We start from the raw sequence: 22,312 nt of genomic DNA, 5'->3' as shown, positions 1-22,312 counted from the left end.
AAACACTCACAATCCAACAGAAACCGCAAGTTTCCATGACATAATACGATAATAATAAGGTTTGACTCTATTTTGTGTGTCGGGGTGTGTATGTGAACTTCTTGTGTTGGTAAGACTGTGAAATTGAGGATTCCCAAGATTGTGTGTGTTCATTTTAGTGTTCTTGTGTATGAGTGAGACTGATCAGACGACAGGAAACTGTGATGATCTGCGAGTGTGGTAATCTCACGATATTCTTTGCTGTGGCTGATGAGGCACCGATGAGTCACGTGCCCTACTCGCCTTTGTGTGTGTGTGTTTCTGTGTGTACATTAACCTTGGATAACTACTCAGCTGCTGGTTCTGTCACAGAGTCTCTTTATGATGAACATTCACATGCTCGCTCCTCACCCTGGTGTAAAGTGCTGTGAGTAATACATTCAGATGGCTAGAAATAAAGACTGGTGAGTGTGCTGTTATGACAAACTTAACTGCACAGACACTGACAAAGACTACTAATCATACACACACATCAAAAGTAAGCGTGTGTATGTTTTGAGTGCGTCTGCGAACCTGCATGTGAACAAATGCACTAGTTAGAAAGTGTGAGAGTGTGTGTCTCGTACAGGGCTGGAGAGCAGAGGCAGGCCAGTGCAGGGGTGGAAGGCCTTTGTCGCGGTGGCGTCTAATGAGTGGCGATTCTGTTTCTTCCAGCTGTTGCAGGGACGCAGAGGGGAGGGGCTGTGAGCTCGCTGGTGCACAGAGAGGAAAAGAGATTAAGACAGTTTGTAGTGAGCCAATATCATCTGTATTCATCAAACCATGTTCTCAGATATCATATGCCATTCTTATTAGCACTCCAGTCCCACCTGTTCTGAACAAACACTCAAACAAGGAGTTTTTTTATGGATTGCATCATTTGTTTCGTCAAATGTTTTTTAAAAATAATATTTGCCAATGTATACTTATATAAATGAATTTAGATTATAATTAAAAGTAATGCAGTTAAATCAAGCCTCTGTTGAGCACAGATAGAATCTAAGGATTTGCAGTTTCACACAAACTACTCAAAAATGTATGAACAAACAATGTCTGTTGAAATGAGGTGTCACTTACGAGAACCGTAGCAGGGGGGGTCATGTCTGGACTGGGGGTGCTGGAGCATCCAGACTCCGAGGGCGCCTGGTTCTCATCCCGGAAGGCGGAGGCCTGGGGAGGAGTGCAGGTCTGCGTCTGCATCTGGGAGTGAGGCTGAGGCTGAGGCTTGCTGTGGTTGTGGTTTATGTTACAGTTCATGGCTGAGCTGGCGTCATTGCAAGTCCAACTAAAGATCTGCGCACTCCTCGGGCCGTTCTCAAGGACAGGGGAGGCAGAGCGGGTTTCATGGCTGCTGGGTGTCTGGACTCTGAGCTTTTCCTGCATGGGAGTTTGTAAACGCTGGCCAGCCTGGGTGTGGAACTGGCCTTTAAACGAGGGTTCTTCAAGTGTAAAGTGGGCACCATTTTGGGCCCTGGGAGAATGGCGTTCGGACCCCGGGTTGAATCGGGGCTTGTCTGTGCAAACGGGCGCGTTTGTGGCAGCGGTGTGCGTGCCACGTTGAGGTTCGTGGCTGGGTATGTGGCCGTTGGTGTAACCGTTGGTGGCAGTGTGTGAGGCTTGTGGGATGTGTGCCGTGTGTGAGTATGTACGGACTGTGTGTGTGACTGTGGTTGTGTGCGTGTGGTGCAGAGGGCTGCTGCTTCTGCTGTGCCTGGGCGACAGAGAGGGGACAGACAGTCTCTCCTGGATGAGTCTGGTAATGTCTTGTACTGCCTGGGCAATGAGGGAGCTGTCTCTCTCTGTCTCCCTCTCCTTGTTTTTGTCTTTATCTCTGTCTCTCTCCCTCTCTCCATTCCTTTCCTCCTCTCTGTCTCTTGTCTCAGTCATTTTCAGCTTCCTGCAGGCTGCAGGTTTAGGGGAGGAGCTCTCCCGTTTGCTGAAAGAAGGGTCAGTCACGGGCGTGTTGAAGGGGGTGGGCCACACACGGCCCACAGACTCATAGGGCGGTACCTCTGGCTCTTTGGTCTTACTGGCAGTTATGTCCTCGTGGTTACTGCCCCACATGGCTTTGGGAGGGTTGTCAGAAGCAAAAAGGCCGGGGGGAAGTGGCGGTGCTGTGGGGTCGCAGAAGTTGAGCCTCTGTGCGATGCGGGCAATAACTTCCTGTCTCTCCTGCAGCAGTGAGCCAATCAGGGGGTTTGTTTCGCTTGCAGTGGGCCTAGGTGAGGGGCACCTGGGTGGCTCAGCCAAGGAGAAGTTCTTAAAAGCTCTCAGTGGTTGGGGGATAGGCCCCTTAGACCTGTCACTGCTGTTGGTGCCAGACCCATACTCGTCTACTTGTGTGGGGTCAGAGGAACCATTGAGGGCCGAGTACAGCCACTTCCCTGCTTTACTTGTGGGCAGTGGGGAGGGAGAGTGTGAGCGGGGGGGCGTGGGGGAGTGGGAGTGGGAAGGTCTGTGAAACAGTGGGGAGCCCTGACGTTGTGGGACATTAACCTGTGGAAGCTCTCCGTTCTGATACGTGTGGTTCTCACCGGGCTCCTGGCTCTTCTTGCTGTAGGGAGGTGGCACAGCAGTGTGGGGAAGGCTATTAATGGGGATGTTGTTGATGGGAAGATTAGGGATGGGTAATCCATTGAGGAGAAGGCCAGACATGGAGTTGGAGCTCTTGCTGTACATGTTAGAATTGTGAAGGAGGCTGTTTTTGCTGGGGTCCTGGCTCTTTTTGTGGGTGGTCAGGCCACCATGGCTGTTGAGGTTTGGATTGAGGCTGGGGGTCTTGCTGTAAAGCAGAGGCAGGCCAGTATGGATGCTGCAGGCCAGGGTGGGGTAGGTGGGTTGGCGGGGCAGCGACTGGACGCGAACCTGCAGTGCAACACTCTGGGAAACATTGGGGATGGGGAAAATGTGCTCTGAAGGCGGCTGGGAGAACTGCCACACCAACTCTTCATCAGCAGCACTGATCCTGTTTGAAAGAGAGAGAGTGAGACTCAATAAACAGGCCACTCTTACATCTAGGAATTGTGAGAGCCTCCAAACAGTCAGATTTACTTCCTTTATTTCAATTCAAATCTTGGTAATTAATATAAATTCAAAAATAACCTTCAAATCAAGTTTTGTATAGCTGTTATAAACTCTCCCCACAGCCTGAGTGAAAAGCCTTCAGCCCACCAGTGTCAAAGTCTCGAGCGAGTGGTATGTCTGACCTGTACAGGATGTTTCTGGGGACGATGCCATGGGAGGCGCTGAGCCAGGCGCTGAGCTGGGAGAAGAAGACGTAAGATCGAACAGCCAACAGCAGGGTCTTCTCTTCGATGAAACGATCACCGCTTCTATTAAAAACACAGTTAAAAGTGGTGGAAATGTGCCAGTGTGTCAGGTTAATGGAAAAACAGTTCAGGGATGTGTGTTACCAGCTTCTACACGTTAGTAGAGAAGTGGGACAATTTCTCAGGCTAATTAACCCTCTGATTGCTGAGCCATTTATCTGGGTTTTTATTTTGTGTTTTAAAAAGCATGATTATTTCATTTAATATAGTTATTTTATGTTCAGCAACCTTCACACCTTAACTCCAAATGAAGCAGAGTCTTACCCCAGTAAACACAGTAAACAAAGACAAAGAAAACAAACTGGTGCCGTAGCTTACAGGTCATGGGGCAGACAGTGTTTTGTCAGCAGTGGTATTGAAGGATAAGAGGACCACACCAGCCTCTAAACAAACTGACATTTGCAAGTATGTTTACATGCTGTTTAATGTGCTGCAGCTAATTAGCCTTTCCTGGCAAATGTTTGTTTGTCGGCTCGTTCTACAAGCAGGACAAGAGGTGCGTTAGTGTTTGTTAGATAAGAAGGAGACTTTAGCAGGAAAAGCTAAAGTAGGCTGTTGTTCAGAGTCTGTAGCAGGATGCTGTCTAGCTCAGCTTAATCTAATATGGATAGTCTCCTTTGTATTTATATAGCTGTACTTATGAAAACTGACTAATGTGCAGCACTCAAAATAATAAGATCATGCGTCTGAGCCGGCGGGTCGGCCTTACTGTCTTGGGACTGGCTGCAGGGTCCATCTCTCTAGCAGCAGAGCATCTTGTTTGATGACCGGGTCACTGATGGGGTCGCTCGGCGGGCACTCATCACCATAGCAACAGTCTGGCAGGAGCATGACCTCGATCATGATGGGGATACTGTTCCTCCAAAGCAGGATCACCTCCGAACGGGTTCGCCGCGCCTGTCGACACTGGACACACACACAAAGACAAAGGTGGAGGGTTAGTGTTTAATAGTGAATGTTAACATCAGGACCTTGAAATTCAGGGGCAAAGCAGATGGGACCCAAAAGAGCCTCACTTAAAGGCCGAATTCTATAGTGAATTTATTGAGGTTGCATATACTGACTTTACAATATTAGAAACCTTTCCACCTTTGAAGTTTACACACTATTTTGTATAACTGTTACAGTGACACAGGAATATCCAGAGCTGCCAGTTCGTTAAGGTACACTTTTGTAAAACGACAGTATCACTAACACACAATATACAAAATATGAATCCCATTCAACAAGCGGGCCTAACTTAATGCTCATGATTTGAATGACACATGTAGCAAAAAGCAAGCTTGAGTACATTAAGAGAAGCAGTAACAATGACAATGAATGCTTTGTGGTTACAAAAACATGCTAAGCTGTGTACATAGACATGTTGGCAAGGGTGCTACCTGGGGCAGTTTGTCGCTGCATTCATGCTTGTGAAGAGGTGGCATGGCCGACTGGGCTGGTGGACAATGCATCCCCTCGGTCCTGCCCTTCACAGAATATTCTGGTGTCCGTCCCTCTGTGATGAGCAAGGTCAGGAACACCAGGAACTCCTCTGCATCATACTCGAAAAACTCCTCTGTTGCATCTAGAAAAAGTCGGAGGAACAGAGGATCAGCATTTTAAACCACTTCACATCTTCACAGAAAACAAGGAACCAATTGGAGGCAAACTTATATTAACCTATGAGCCCATTCTATGACAAATGCTTGGGGCAATAAAAGTACAATTAGAGAGCAGCCTGATAAGCATGTGAATGTAGGCCTATGTATGTCTTTGCATGAATATTGCCCAGTCACTCCACCTCGCCGTTTTGTATAAAATGTATGAACACAGGACATTGTTGTTCCACGAAATTGACGTCTGTGTAAAAGGGAGAGCTGGTATTACGGGACAGTCAACACTAAGCGCCCACGCTGTTGTGTTACACGTCACGCCTCTGACTCAGGAACACCGGCATGCTATCTAAAATTAAAACACGGATTTATGCTGGCTTTGTTTGCTTCAGTGCCGGCATAATGAAGGGGACAGGATTTTACTACTGTGGAGAGTTTTCACAGTGGCAACTGCAATGATCACGATGTAAACAGCCGAATACGTTACAGTGTTACAAAGTAATCCACAAGGAATATGAGTAAGCCCATATGTGATTGGCCACTGCAGTGTGACCCTGGGTTGTGTTTTGGTAAAATTTTAGTCCAGTTCACCTTCACACCAGCTGGAAGCTGCATTTTTTCGCTGAGTGCTCTGCAGCCCCCACTCTTTCAGCATAAACAAATAAATGGGTGGACAAACTGTTTATCACACATTGCCAGATTTGATGTGAATGCAGCCTCATACACTACACACAGCTCAACCTGATAAATGAGGAGTACAAGATATAAATAATAGTTGTGCTGCACCAACCGGTGCTCCACCAGCGCTGCCAAGGTAGGGTTGGGTGGGGCTGAGTAGCTCTGAAACCTTTCACCTTTTAGGAATATGCTACTCCCCTCTGACTCTGCTCAAAATAACACCTATGTAAAATAACAAAGTATAGACCAGGAATACTCAGATGGCTGTCACATTCAAATCACTGCTCATGCTGAGCCATTTTGTTGTACCTCATTTTATTGTAATTTTTTACTAGGCGTAAGATGCTGAAGATGTTGTATATGTGGCGGTAAATCACCACAAGCTGCAGGTTCGTCCCCTGCCACAACAAAATTAACAAAGTCCTGCTCTGTTTGTGTTGTAATTGAAGCTCAGATCTAAAGCTGGGTATTTTTAGATGAGGGTTGAAGAGCCCGTCTTAGCTCTCTATCTCCTGAACTCCTCCAGAGAAAACTCCCAGAATCCCGCAGGAGGTCAGCTGATACACAGCAGCTCTGAGAATTGCAGTTTTCTTCTACCTATAACATTAAAACGCCTAAAAACCTCTGTTGCTACAACAGATAAATATGAATGAGGTCAAAATAAGGGGGATATTTTTCATGTTTTTCACATTCTGAGAACATCAGGTCCTCATAAGGATAGAAGTAAAAGTAACACACACACACCCTGTCCTCCTCCCATCAGGGCCAATCTGGCTGGAACAGAGTCCCTCTCAGCTGGCTCTGCAGACGTGTGAGCTACAAGCTGCTGCTAGATGTATTGGTGTGTGTGTGTGTGTTTGTGTGTGTGCGTATCGCAGTCTGCCAGCCAGTCATGCACATTCCTCCCAGGGAACTCCTCCTACATGCCTTTGAGCTGCTGCTGCACGTGGAGAGAGGCGCAATCCAACACAAAACATGAGGGAGGGAGGGGTCTGTTAGCCAGCTGTAGGCTGAATAAAGTGCAGGGTGAAAGAGATGGAGAGGGAGAAGGAGAAGGAGGCTATATTCAGGGACAATCTCCTTTTCTTTATAAGCTGGAATTGGAAAAGGCTTGAACAAAGGCAGCAAGAGATCAACAGTAAGAGAGTAAAAGAAAGCAAGAGAAAGTTGAGAGGCAGAAATATATTACAAAAGGTCAAGACTGAATGTCGCAGCGTCCATCACCTACACCTTTAGGAGGTTGCTTTAAATTACGAAATGTACTGGTGGTCGTGGAAAAAGTCAGGGGATCTGGGCTAAAGGTGACACTCCGCAAAGGAGGCGAGGAGCAAAAGAGAAAGGAAGCGTAGAACGGATGAAGGGAGGTGAAAGAGTGATGAAGACGAGAGGAGAAAAAAAAAACACACTCTTAGAGGTGGTGTGCTACATGTACCCCCACCTCAAACACTCACACACAGATACACACAAAGTCTCAGTCATGAGTGCACAGTGGGTGTCAGATTGCTGTTTTCTAGGAAAGGCAAACCCAGGAACACACACACACACACACACCCCTAAAGTACACATAAGAAAAACTTGCAAGACCACTAACACACCAACCAACTGAAAACATACAAACACACACACACACAAACACACATGCACGTGTAGAGAGGGACAAAGGACTAGTGATGCAGGCTTTGGTTAAGGGGCCCAGCCTGCATACGCATAGATGAGAGCTGTCATTCTTTAGGGCGTCGTGCCTGAATAGAAAAGACCCACACATACACACACAAAGAAATGTAGCTTAAATGGATGCTGGGAGGTGATCAGGATGCAGGACGACACAAACAAAAGCAGAAAAGCAGGAAAACTCCCGCAGGCATAAAAGGAGAGGAGAACATACAGCAGTAACATGTGATGACATTTTAAATGTTTAACAGCTGTTAAAAACTCTAAGACCTGAATTTTGTCCTTTTTCAGCAACTTCACACATTACAAAAACAACAGAATTGTGACGGTAGTATGTAGAAAAACCAGAGGAGTCACATCACCTCTTTTCATAAAGGTTTTTAATCCTGCTTTTGGTACGAACAGTCAATATCATCTGGGAATTTATGTAACAATCCACATTGTTTACCAATCATTAAGGCTTACAAGTAGGGCTCAATGTTCAATCCTGCCTCTTCCTCCCCCTCCTCCACCTCTCTCTCCCACTGGACAGTGACCAAAACCATTACTGTTTCTTTAAAATGTGGAGCCTGCCTTTAACGTGCACTTTTTTAATTAATGAGTGCCTGTGAGACATCTTTCCGTCGTCTCGTCTTGTTTTTGAGTTTCCTTCGCCTTCAGTCTACTCGCACTGCTGAAGAAACGCAAACAGAAAACATTTCAATCGTGAAACTTAATCATTTAAAAGATCCGCTGTTTAAATAAGAAGCTTTGCTGATGCACTTTTACGGACCTGAAGCAAAATACGTAAACGCACAACGTAACACTGATCCATCTCTCCTCAATGTGTGTGTGTGTGACCTCTCTACCACCGGTCTTGTGTGATGTGAATTACGTAAGAGGTCGGATTTAGATCCAGGCTTCTTATTAGTAGACCTGTAACCGCCTGCCACCAGGCGCAGCTGGAGTCCCGCCTACAGTTTGGCTGGTTTGGCCTGTACACTCACGCACACACGCACACCTCTCGGCTGTCTCCATGTCCTCGGGCCAGCAGATCAGTACATAGTCATGTGGGATGGAAAAAGGCCTCCAGGACAAGAGCAGAGGGGTCAACCTTGATAGCCAACATGATATTCAGAGCAAACAGACGGCGGTACACACTGACACACACATTTGGTGTGATTCATCATTACCTAACACCTGTCAGAGAGGCGAATGAACGAGGCAAACATGTCAGTGCCTGGGCGAAACTGTCTTGTATGACTTGTCTGTGTGTTTCCTCTGGCTGTTGTGTATATGTAAAAAAAAATCAGGCAGATAAGACTCGATCCAGATTTTTACATTCTGACTGCAGCAGTGTTTCTAGTTGAACAGATGGGAAGATAAACAGGAAAGTGACACACACACACACACACACACACACACACACACACACACACACACACACACACACACACACACACACACACACACACACACACACACACACACACACACACACACACACACACACACACACACTATCATTGCGTGGTTGGCCCTGCTCACTAAACACACAAACACACAAATATGGACACACTCACCCACAGCTAATTTGAATGCTGTGTAAGTACCCATATGGCAAAAACAACAACAAAAAACCCTCCTGTGCACCTCTGCTTGAATGGAAGAGCCGCCACAACGCTCTACTCTATATATGTCATTCGTTTATGATCACATTTCATTCAAATAAGTGTTGTGAGAGGGACGCTGGTGTTTCCTCATCGTGTGTGTGTGTGTGTGTGTGTGTGTGTGTGTGGGACTGGAGACAAAGGCCAGTGGCAGATGAGAAAAGAGAGTCACAGATCAAAGTCTGAAAAGGAACACAGTGCTGATGAGCTCACCTATAACTGGGCTCCTGGTTGTCAAAGGCTGAGTGTTAAACATACGCGCACACACACACACACACACACACACACACACACACACACACACACACACACACACACAATATGAGATAATATACTGCAGGGCAACAAGCAGAGAGAGAGGAATACATCAGAGGCAGAGAGACAGAAGGTCTACACTGATATTGGAGGAGACAGAGGAGTAGTCTAAAGGGCAAATATGAAACACGCGCAGTTACTTCAAAAGGCAGACAGGAAGTCATATTAATGTACGTTCATTTAACGGTCTGTCAAGTGCAATCATTACAAGAAAAGTGAATAAGCTGAGCTTGAAGTAAACACCTCAGTTTTATGAATGCCAAAATACACCCATGTGAAAAATAGTTGGTTAAGAAATGACAAGTTGTTATGATTCTTTTGTGACAGCGCTAAAGATGAAAATAAAGTGGCAATACCAAAACCACACATGAACCATCTGGCAAACTGTGGCGGACAAATATTTTTCTGATAATATTTTAGACTGTCAATCGCCACTTTTGACCTGTTGTACCATGAGACTGAACAAATCGTGACTTGGCTGTGCTTCAAGTGAGCGTGACATATCTTTTGCAATACTGAGAAGAAGTTATTAATCACAGCTCTTTACGTGACATTAAATAACAGCTAAAGTAGTGGAGTAGTGACAGATTTTTTTCCAGTACACACACACACACACACACACACACACACACACACACACACACACACACACACACACACACACACACACACACACACACACACACACACACACACACACACACACACACACACACACACACACACACACACACACACACACACACACACACGCTGTGAATGTGAATCAGTAACATTCAAGTCTTAACTGCTCGTTACGGCTCAGTCAATTTTCTGATGATGAATTAATAATAAAAAGCAAAAGAATAAAGCTCTGCATAACTGGTCCATTTCCTCAATAAAAAAACAAGGACACCAGAGGACTTTTAAGATTGCTGAAACCTAAAACATGCATTTGGTTTCCGTACTCAAAGTCTTTTGAGGTCGTCTGCTGATGTGTTTCAAGACATCTGAGGGATGTTAAAGACCCGCAGACTCTAGATAAGCAGTCAGCTGGGAGGCTGCGTGTTGAGGGCATTTCCAGGCAACTTCAGTGCAGCAGTTGCAGCAGTCTGCTGAGCTCGCTGAGGTTTAACACACTCTGAATGTGAAGGTTCAACAAAAATACTTCATTCCCATCAGGTACGGGACCAGATGTCCTTGGCATACAAACCAAAGTAAAAGCTTTTTCTGCATTTGCACCTTTAGTCACTCTGTGTTAAAGTGCTAAACGCATGAAATATAAATGCAGAGAAAAATGTGATGCAGTGATGACATGAGATGACCTTGAATCATGCAGATGTGGATGGGCTTGCATAAATATACTGTACATATACACACTTAGGCTGAGTGATATGATAATTTCAATTTTTGAAATCATATATGAGCACAATTATATTCAAATATTCTGCTATATTTGCATTAGCAGGTAAATCAGATGCATCAAATGAAGCATTCCTAATTTCTCCCTAAAATGACCGGCAGAAACTCAGCTGGGCTCAGAAGAGTTATAGAGGCAAAACTTCTATGATCCAACTAAGAAAAGTGAGACACAATCACACTGACACTTGTTGGAAACTTGTGGTTCTGATGATCAGGAATATGGCTGAACAATTGAAAAAAAAAAAAAAAATCTCATTACGATTATTTTTGACTGATATTGCGATATGATTCGCAATATTAGAGGGCAGGATAATTTTGACATCATTAATCTCATTTGAATTCATATTAAAATGAATATGATGTGATTTTTTTTGGGAATCTGTACCAAACAAGTCTGTAGAATATGACATGTAGGCGAGGACATCTCTGTAGCATGACAATATTTAATTTTCTCTTTAACAAATATTGCGCCTCCTGCGGTTTGAAAATTGCAGAAGGCAAAATTGCAATTTTGATAAAATTTCGATTAGTTTCTCAACCCTAATCAGGATTCATGCAGCCCTAACACACGTACATACACACAGCTGCACTTCTATAATGAATATACACAGGCAGAATGGGAGATTACACTGACAGTTCCTCCATGCTCAATCTCCTTACTGCAGCCCCCGGTGAGATAAATATAGACACAACTTGGAAGCTCACATTTTCTGTCTCTCTCTCTCTCTTTTTGATTTCAAAGTATAGGCTCCTACATTGAACTATTTGATGACTTTGTGATGTGTGTCTGCCTGCAGCACCCGTGTTAAAAAGGGCTAATGCACTGAAAGCCTGAAGTCTGCTGCAATGACAAATCACACTTGTAAGACAGAGAGTAAAGTTTCACAGTCATAAGTTACTTGCTTGAATGCTGCCACAGCAGCCATTCTGGTGCATGTAGAACAATTATTTTAAATGCCTGCCGGACTTGGTGATTGATACTTGAAAGACGGACTCCCTTCAAATCCCCACTGATATGCACTATGAGGCAATCCCAAGACTACGAAAGCACACTGGCAGTTTCAAAAGATCACATGCACTGGAGGCAAAGCAGGTGGAAGATCTGAAGTGTCAGCAGCTCTGGCGTATTGCATTCTCTCCACCATTGGAATTATTTGCAATGCCGTCTTTTCTGTTTCATGGTCAGTTCTGCAGCTTGACCGTTTATATTTGGAGACCAGCTGGTCTGGCTGCAAGACAGACTGAACTGTATTTCTGCTTTAAGAATGCTTTTCTTAACAACTCTCTATTCCTGTGACACTAAACAAGAATGTGGCTCCAAACATGCTGTGTGCCTTGAAATATGCAAAACAGTAAAAACATAGAAGCCTAAAGAGTAGCTCTTTGTCCCTCATTATGTATGCATATTCTCTGTGTATGTAAAAAATATAGTATTCTGTAACATAAGCTGGTAAATACAGAGCAGCCAAAAGCGCAGCACTCTGTGTATTCACTGCCATAATGTCATCAGCTATTCAGAACCTCTTTATGCTTATGTAACATTACATTGAGAGGCAGCCGGATTCACGAGATCACCCGAGAATCCATCTCGTCAGGCTCCAAGTTATGAGCTTGTGACCGAACCACCAGTGGTTCAGACAAATCAGCATCCTAAGCAGCTACTGGCGTGGTTTAGGTGTGACGACAGCAAGAAGTGATAGACAGTGATAGATGGTTCATCCAAACGCCTGCCAAGTATTATTCAAGTGGCAGATCTTTTCTAAACAGTTTCTAAGGACTGCAGATGATTCTGTGTAACAAAGCATGTGGCATCGGATTATACGTAACATTGTTTGAAGGAGTTCTGACTAATGTTTAGCTCGTTAGAAACAAAACACAGCCAGTGAACAATAGTGTTAGCAGTGTTTGTGCATTTCACATTTCCTGTTGATAAGAAGAGCCTTACCAGCTAATATTCCATTTTTAACATCATGTTTACAGCTTCATACATTCATTTCTGATTAATTTTATTTCTTAACAACTTTTTCTAGTCTTGTTGTGTTAATCATGATGGTGTTGAAAGGCACAAACCAAATCAGCCTTCATTTTTGACCAGAGGCCAAGGAGAAGTCTTGTGGTGTCTATTTTTGTGGTCAGTTGTCCAGCAGTGTTGTTATGACTTCAAGCGTGTTGAAAACATTTAGACAGGCAAAGGTTTGGACAACTGAATTAACCTTTATTAGGTGCAGCTGATACTTGTTTGGCTGGTGGATGGTCACCAGCTAAAATTGGAAGCCTCAATTAGATTTGACCCCAGCAATCGAATTTTTTTTGCATTCTACATTCATTGAAAATGAAAATATGAGCATTACTAGAAAGGTCTGATAGGCCATTAAGATTTCCAGGAAACAACTGTAAAAGCATCAGGGACTCCGACATATTAAATCATTTATGTTTACCAACCTTGTTTCAGTGAATTCAAACAAACCATCCACTCATAAAGTGCACCCGTGGGGACGTTTTTGATATTGCTGAACACATTTCCTCTAAAAACAGAAACTTGTTTTCAGACACAATCAACTGAGCAGCCCTGTGGCAACGCACAGCAGCTTTTCCTTTTAAAGTCCTGACATAAAAAGGAAGTGCTTCTGCAGAAGAGAAGGGGATGCACGGCCTCGGTCGTTTCTCTATGGGCTGACTGACCTGGGACGAGTGGAGAACAGTGATTAACCATCACAACAGTTGACCAGGGGAAAAAGGAGGGGGGGGGGGGGGGGGGTAAGTGTTACCAAGGCAACAGAGACATTTTGTTAAACATTCCCGTCACGGTGATTGAAGAATGTGTGTGGGAATGAGCTGCACCAATATGCGTCTTTGTATGTGACAGTAAGCGCCTTTTGACAAAAAAATGTTTGAAGATAATTAATGTGCCTGTTGTTGTGTCCTCTGTGTGTGTGTGTGTGTGTGTGTGTGTGTGTGTGTGTGTGTGTGTGTGTGTGTGTGTGTGTGTGTGTGTGTGTGTGTGCGCGTGTGCGTGTTGAGCGCTCGGTATAAACAGTGTGTCTGCTGTGTTCTGACTGTGCACTGAGATTGTGTGTTAAACTGTTTATGTGATCATGTTCTCTCTGTGTGGAGGTGCTCATGTTATCCTGACTCTGTGTGAGTGTTTATGTCACAGTATCTCACATGTGTCCTCGTCCCGCAGAGCTTTTGTTCTCCCTCTTTGTGGTGAAACAGCAGAAGATGGCTGCTAAACTTCAATTGTAATAACAGGCTTATAAACATGAATGAAACGTTGAAAAACTGTGGAAATGGTGGTGAAAATCTGCCAAGAAACTGGCATGAAGAATCATTAGTGAGGAAGAACCCAGTTCGATTTGATGTGCTGAATTTCATCACATTACATTTGGTTTAAATTATAGCTAACAGACTGGGCGACTGATATTTTAAATTCCACTGTTAAGTTGACAACCAGTAAGACCTCACCAGTACACTCTGGGCTTTGTTTGCAAACCACTACTTAGTACCGGAAAGTTTTTATACAGTCTGGATTTCCAATAAGATGTTTTAGCCTCAAGAGTCCGTCTTTGTCAAAACTTTTCCAGCTTCTTCCCACTTGATACAGTGAGATGGTTCTTCAAAACTATGAACTCGGGATCTGTGACATGTGTGTGTGTGTCCCTCTTTCTCTCCCACTCTGCAACACAAAGGGGCAGATTCACAGCACACATAGCAACAAGCCCTGATTGGCTGAGGAGCGTTAGTACAGTTCCAGCTGAGGAGAACCCTTCTTCTGTTTTGTGAACTCAGCTGCAGTTATTCTCCCGATGCCAACAAACAAACACATGCACACACTCGACCCAGACTGTCACACCACCTTGCCCTCGCTCTCACACCCGTTATTGTCAGCCATAAACAGAGCTGTTGTTTAGCAGCTGAGCGACTCACATACTACAGAAGTCACATGGTAAACAAGCTCGGAGCCGCTGGAAAAAACTTTTCATCGAGGAGGTGTGAACACGTAACAGTCACAACTCCTCTCAGCTGATGTGGAAAAAGTCATTCGTAAGGCTTTCTCTGACCGACGACCTTATTTAATTTAATTATTTAGCAGCTATGGACCACGTCTATTAATGAATACTTCCTTCTTTTCTATAGACCTTGTTAGAAGATGAAGTCCTGCCAGAAAAAGAAGATACTTTAATCTATTTTCTTTGGACTTGTAGCTCATGGCTAAACAGATGAAACTCAAAATAGACAGAAAATCATTGACTGACCTAAATTGGGAAGCCAGAGTGGATAATTTTGTAGCTGAATTTAAAAGTGACTTGCTCTCCATGATAATCTGTCAGTAGGCTACTGAGAAAAACACAATTTATTTTCTAATGTATGTACTATTAAATAGGTCATCCAGTTTAAACCTGCAGTAAATCTTATTTCGAGTACATTCACATAAATCCCCTTGAAATCATTTGCTTGCGTTGCTAATCTTCATTGCAGTGTTAGGTCAGGGCTGTATGATGAAAGCACCGGCAACAATGGTCCCCTATCCGAGTTAGGTAACCACGGGCTGAAGGAGTGCCAACAGTCTGCAGGATTTCACTGCAACCACACACCATGCCAGCTGATTTCAAGTATTATCCCACCTTTAACCAAACAGGATGAACTGAAAAAAAGAAGGGAAAAGGCAGCTAGTGTGATATTTAAATGTCACAAAAACCTGCATACCCTACCAGCAAGATACTGACCACTAAAATATTCATTCAAATCTCAGACTGGCTGGGACATGCCGCGTTAGGAATGAGATACAGTGCGCTCTCTTCATCTTCGACAACCATAGCAACTGAAGTCCTCGAGCAAGGTACTTAAAACCCTGATTATTCAGATGAGTTGCTCAGAGGCTCAACTGGGCAGCTTCCAGGTGTGAATGCCAACGGATGAGTAAATATCGAACGGAGTGTGGCTGAAAAAAAGTGATACGTGGTGTAACCATCCCCGTGGATTACAACACTTATCCCTAAAAACAGGCAAGGTGGGCATATTTGTGGCTGAGAGGCGTCTCATTTTCTCCCTCATCTGCATCTTCAGAGCAGTGACCTATGGTTTGTTGTGACCTAGGCCTTCCTGCTCGTACATACTGTAGCTGGGCCCCCTAAGCTCCTTTTATTCAGGCAAGAGTGGCCCTTTGCAAATTCATTGTCTAACTAATACAGGTTATGTAACGTGGAGCGGAGCGACTACAGCAGTGCTGGACAAGGTGTGCAAAGGGCAAATTATTGAGCCCTAGTTGAGCCAACAACCATGTGGACCTGCCTGATCTAGAAAAAAAGGGCAAATGACTGAAAAAGACAAATTTTATCCTCCACAATGTTTTGGTAATTATTCTTCATTTCTTCCATGTAGGTCGCTTGAGTCAGCTGTGTCTATAGATGTTGTTTCTCTGACCAACCCTTATCTAATGTGACGGCAACATCTGACACTAAATCTTTACTATAGCAGTTTAAATTTCAGCATGCGGACTGCTGGTGGGTACAGGACACTAGGGCAGTAGGACACATCAGCCTCTCTCTGAAACCAGAGACACCCTGTCCAACATGATTGCACAGGCCTTCGACCTCGCCTGTGCTACTGATGCTAATTTGGAGAAAAGGGGAGTCCGCGTTGAGCAACCTTAGCGGCGTAGTTCCGAAGGCCACGTGAAAGTGTGTCAGCGGTTGCACAGGAATATTGAGGTGGTCGATGACTGGAACGAACCGCTTCGGACAAAGAGGTACAAGGCCGAGGTCTGGACACGGCTGGAAAAACCTGCCTCACCTTGTTGGCTTTACTGAATGATTCATCTGCCAACAAATAGCTGCTGCTTCTCTCCTCTTGGTTGCTTCTCACTTTTCTTTGTTTTACTACTTATAATTTAAAGTAGGGCTGCAACTGAGGATGATTTTCAATTAGTCTGGTGGTTATTTTCCAGATTAACTGATTTGTCCTTATGTCAGAAAATAGTGAAACTGTCCATTATAATTTCTAAGATCCGACAGTGACTTCTTCATGTGCCTTGTTTTGTCCAATCAAAAGTCCATAAACCAAAAAAATTAGTTTACTATCATTCATGAAAAAAAAACTTGAAATCCTCACATTTGAGAATCTACAAAAAGCAAATATTTGTCATTTTGCTTTACAAAATGACAAATATTCATTTTCTGTCGATTGACTCTAATTTAAAGCTTTATTTTGTGAAGCTCCAAGTTACCGCTCCTCATCCTCTGATTTAACAACAGCATTCATTAACAGTTCGACCACATAATGAGTAAAAATCCAACTAATAAAAACACAGCTGAGAAGGGGGGAATAAAAGAACATTAACCCTGTTAAACAGGACAGAGTGTCAGCTGGTTTGGTGCGAGGATGAGGCAATACTGGGAGCTGATAGTGGAAACATCCCACTCAATATTTGAGTCCAGCTGCTGGCCTGAAAGAGACGATACAATGGAGAAAAAGAAAGGGGATAGTCGTGATGAGTCTCAAATTAACTTCACCTCACACTGTTGTTAATAAGCAATGTGCTTAACGCCTCCACAATGAGCCCTCAAGGTGCTCTCCGTTATCACAGACTGTGAGCGTGTTCGACAGTGCGTGTCTAACCACGTTTCTATTACCCTGAAAGAACAGTTCACTTTAGGGAAAGATCAATTATGGCGTCAAAGATATTTAACAGCCTTTATTAGATTTCTCCTGATTAATTAATATGAGTAATAACCGCCTGTGTGAGTGCACAAATTCATAAGCCATACAAATATATACGTCTTATTCTTACACTGGTATCATTTAAATCTCAAACAAATCTATGATGGTCTTTTTTGTACGAGCACACAGCGGCGTATTGTCAGCATGAAAACAGAGAAACAGTTGTGTGAAAAGTGAACCTGATTTAAGTGCTGGTTTACGTAACACTCTCTGCAACCAAAGATGTGTGGTGTCTGGTAACAGACTTTAAAACCTGAAGGGTCAATCTGCTCTGTAAATCAATATGAGCGGGGTAACAGTACTGGATGTTTAATATGCAAAGACTCACTGACTCAAAAATAATCTGTTTGATATTAACTTTAATGTTATTCCCTAATTATTTATTATTTATTGTGCTTTAGTGAAGTTTTTTGCCTGGTTTTAGTCTAGTTTTTAAATATTCAACCTCCCTGACCACCTATTTGAGTTAAAGTATTTTTACTTTGATCAAAGGAACAGCAGGAGTCATGACTAGTGCTGCTCCTCAGCAACTAAAACTGAGTCACCATGTTATCTGGTAAACACAGAATTTGTTACGTCTAAAATGTCACTCTGCAAAATATAAATCATGTATATTTTACAACAGAAACTGTAAATTAAAGTCAAACAATGCTAAACTGTTGACTCATCACTCAACATTACACATCGCACAAAGGAGCGTGTCGTGCATTTCTCAGACAGATGACAACGAACACTCCAGCAATGACCCAAAAACTGGAACGCTTCAATGATCAACAGAAAAATTAGTCACCAGTTACCTTTTGATTTGGTTAATTGGTTTGGCTAAATTTTTTAAGAAATCATGCCAGCTATTCATGTGTGAATATTTGCTGGTTTTCTTTGACATCTGTGAGAGTTAACTTAGTATTTTGGGGGTTCTGGACTGTTGGTCAGACAAAACAAAGACATTTTTTGCAGACTCCATCTTGGGCTCTGAGAAACTGTTATTTTATTAGTTGCAGTCCTGGAAACTAGACTTATACTACAGACTCACTTTTTATCGATTCAAAGCATTGTGTGAGAAATGACTGCCAACACCAATATATGTGCAATGTGTTTTTATCGAGTACGTATACTGAAAAAGCTGCCAGCCTCTATTATCACCTATTTATTCTTGTGTTTTACGTAGCAGGTCAGCCTCGCTCTGTTTCCGTCAATATGCTTTTTGGCTTGACGTCAACAGGGGGGCTGAGCCGGTCAAAGCGAAAGTCTATGACTGAATATCGTCCGGTTGTCTCCACTTCCTGTATCTGTTGTTTATGATGACAAACCCTCTAGCACTTCATACCAGCTTTTGGCCTGGTCTTGTTGTCTATATATTATGAGCAGAGGTGGGGTTGTTAAGTGTAAAGGTGTTCTAGTGCCATAAGTCAAAATGTAGTGACTCACTGATGAGAAAAGAAGAAGACAGTATGGGAAGAAAGAATATGAAAAAGAAGAAAAGGGGAGCAAAGAGAGGGAAAGTTGACTGTATTCACGTCAAGGTCAGAGAGACTCGCAACTGCCTTTACAAGGCTCTCCAGACCTCGCAGAATAACAATAATCCCCCAATGCCCCAACATACTCCTATGTAAACACTACTGAGGTTAACAAGAAGCTGTCATTTTGGTTTCTCAGTTTAAAAAAAAGAAAGAAAGAAAGGCACGTTGGAAGCGTGACAAACAAACACTCAAAACATCCTTGCAAGGCGTGAGTGCTTGTGCTTTTCTTTACTCTGTGGTTTTTTGGGCAGGACGCACGAGTCCTACCCAACTCGCAGCTTAACACAGATCTAGTTATGTCACATCAGGGATTAATACTTGAGTGGAAGGAGGGATGCACTATAAAAAGACATCAGGAATTAGTTAATTAAGGATTAATAAGGAATTTCTCAATCGTGAGGGCGACCCTACAGTATTGATCGTGAGAAGTGGCCACTTGGGATTTAAAAAAAAAAAAAATATATATATATATATATATATATGGTTTGCATATTATATTAATCTTCAGTCTGCTCTGTATTAAAGGTAGAGTCAGTCATTCTGGTGGAATATGGTTGAACAAATGCACCCCTTCAATCGTGCTACTTCTGAAGCTCTGTCCCCCAAATTCATGGATGCGGATCACCAGGGCAACAACCAAAAGAGAAATAAGGTGAAATGTGAGCACAGCAGTCCATCCACACCCTCCATCGATCTCCCCACTTCTTACTCGACCTGAGAGGACAGTGGCCAGAATGGACAACTAGCGAGTGAAGAGATATTTGAATCACTGACTCTGCCTTTAACGTAAAAGCTTAATTTTATTTATTTTGAACTTGTTTAGATTTTTTGTGAGATATCTTGAAGTAAAAAGGATAAATTGAATATGTCAAACAGGGGCAGATAAAAATAAAAGACCCAAAACTGCAACACAGAGACACACATCCTCTGTAACCACACCACCCACGCCAGGAGTAAACCACCAGGTCCAGATGGCTCTTCCTGTTCCTGCAGAGCTGGCTGCTGGTTGGCTACGAGGAGCCACAGGGGCGGGAGGATGTGACGAGCACACAAGCGATGACATCACTGGCTCAGTGGCACCCTGGCAGCAGAAATGTGACCCATGCTGCTACTTCTAGTTTCAGCCAGTCCAGCACTAAGTCTGGATGGTGTATTTCTGTATGTCCGTATAGCTCATTAACACTGAGCCTTAACATGGAGTCGCTGCACTAAATATGTACGCCTGCTTTTATTATCTGTGGATATGTGTGGATGCTATGACTTCAGCGACCTCCAGCATTAAGTCTATTGGTATCCGTATAGGGTAACAGAGTGCCCGTGTATGTCTCCTGATAAAGAATTGGTGTGCTAAATTAAACGTGCCAGCATTATGTAAGCTTATTACTGGACTGGCAGGACTGAGGACCCAATCCCATGCAGCGGCTAGGCTCGGCTAGGCTCGGCTAGGCTCCTTACAGTCAAACTTGTCACAACAGCATTGATTTAGGCTGATTACTCTGGAGGCTAGGACAGTAACTCACGGCTGAATGCCTACCCAGTATTGGTATTCATTGCAAAAGGCAGCTCTGAATGTTCCTGTACAATGGGGGGAGTCAAATATCTGTGCTCAGCGCAGCTGGGTCAGCAAATGACAATAGTGATGTATTGAAAAGGCAATACGACGAAACACTTAAGTTGACTTTAACTAGATGATCAAATGAATACCAACTGTAAAACTGCATACAGGAACATCTTAAGATGGACGGCTTAAATAAAAGTCAATTCACTGGACTTTAAAGTCCAACTGAAATCACATTTCAACATACCTTTGCAGGCAAAAATAATGATGACACATTTTTTAAAATGCATTGTAAATAGTTTTGTATTATTAGAATGAAGAAAAAGTGGATGGCTGAACAGTATTTAATCATAAATCACATATAAATAAATCGAAGGGATGAGAGTAAATTTTAACTAGGGATATAATCATTAAATCAAAGAATTTAAAACAGAGATTTCTCCCTTTTGGTTCTTAACTCAGAATAAGTGATTTACAGAGCAGATATGCATGTTATAGTAAACCAAAAGTAAGGTAATTTAATTAAAGTTTCATTTAGAAATAAAAAAGTATGGTTTTCAATGTTAATGTTTCTATTGTTCCTATTTTCCAATTGTGATACATGTAATAATCATTGACAGTATATAAGTATCAATGTCATGACAGCTCCCTAAAATTAAAGCCAAAACATCTTAACCGCCTATATAAGAAGTCCCGCCCCCTCTGTATTAGCAGATGACCCGAACCAAAAAAGATAAAATTACACAGCAAATGAATTTGTCTTAAAGATGTTGTTTCGGTCATTTTATGTCATTCTTATGACGATAATTATTGTCAAAGTGCTACTTTTACTTGATAAGTTAATTTTTAATTAGTTATTTGACAATATTAAAAAATGGGTTGTGACGTTTCAAACCTCTGTGAGACATCCCGCCGCCCGACTCTACTGCACAGACTCAGGTTCTGAATGACGTTACACAAACAAGATGGCAGCTAGTGGAAAGGAGATATTTTGGCTTCACTTTATTTGGCGGTAGGTTGTGGAGATACGTCGTCCATATTTATATACAGTCAATGATAATGACAAACGACAGCGCGAGTGCTGAAAAATAAAGAAGAATACTAACAAAGTATTACCAAAAAGCACGACAGGTGGTGTTGCTATTGGCTAAAAAATCTTAAGAACAGTCAGTCAAGAAAAAAACTATTGACCTATGTTAGACGAGTGTAACAGAGAGGAGCACCTGTTGTTGTTTGCCTCCTACTGTGGGGTAAATCGCTGCCGAGGAGGAGGCAAAGACAACACAGGACTAGACAGGTGCTGTGCGAGACAACAGTGTATGTCGCTCTGTATTATCTGAGAGTCTCGTCAGTGAGAGTGGAGACTCTGATCCACTGGCATGTGTCCGGGACATCTCAGGGCAGCTGTAATCTGGCTGAGCCCACGGCAGAAGGCAGGCAGTGGTGTGAGTTGGGTGGAGGGTGGGTAGGTGGAACTTGTGCTCAACTCTTCCTTCAAGGACTAATGGCTCCAAACAGGAAGCGACAACACACAAACACACCAAATAACATTAGAGAGAGAGCCGGAGTGCAGCGCTGAGGCTTGCCAACTGACTGAGTCTCTCCAACATGACTAGCTCTGATGTCATCTCTGTGTTGTTTCATGCAAGTCTGAAAGAGCATTGCGGTTGAGGGTGTGAAGGGGGAAGCGCTCAGTCACCATTGTTAGCTCTTTGCTCAGAGATTTCATCACTTATGACTATACATCACCCTGTAATGCTAAGTCTAGTATTTGTGATATATATCTTCACTGATCGGGTGAAGAGGAGGGAAGCTGAAGAAAGAAAAAAAAGAGCCTATTTTATGGTGTAAATATTTC

At 43.2% G+C, this 22,312-nt stretch overlaps 1 protein-coding gene across 1 annotated transcript in view; it reads right to left on the bottom strand.

Moving 5' to 3' along the window:
* The window catches only part of atosa (atos homolog A), a 30,989-nt gene that overhangs the window by 4,101 nt on the left and 4,576 nt on the right, over positions 1 to 22,312 (bottom strand). Inside the window, exons 2-6 of the mRNA XM_062420863.1 lie at positions 4,730 to 4,914; positions 4,057 to 4,253; positions 3,225 to 3,350; positions 1,096 to 2,983; positions 606 to 731 (exon numbers count right to left, since the gene is read on the bottom strand). Coding sequence (XP_062276847.1) covers positions 606 to 731; positions 1,096 to 2,983; positions 3,225 to 3,350; positions 4,057 to 4,253; positions 4,730 to 4,914 — 2,522 coding nt within the window. The remainder of the gene's footprint in view (positions 1 to 605; positions 732 to 1,095; positions 2,984 to 3,224; positions 3,351 to 4,056; positions 4,254 to 4,729; positions 4,915 to 22,312) is intronic.

Source organism: Scomber scombrus, chromosome 1, assembly GCF_963691925.1.
Source record: "Scomber scombrus chromosome 1, fScoSco1.1, whole genome shotgun sequence".
NCBI classification, from domain to species: domain Eukaryota; kingdom Metazoa; phylum Chordata; class Actinopteri; order Scombriformes; family Scombridae; genus Scomber; species Scomber scombrus.
The sequence above is the reverse complement of the archived record's forward strand: the minus strand, read 5'-3'. Positions and strand labels throughout refer to the sequence as shown.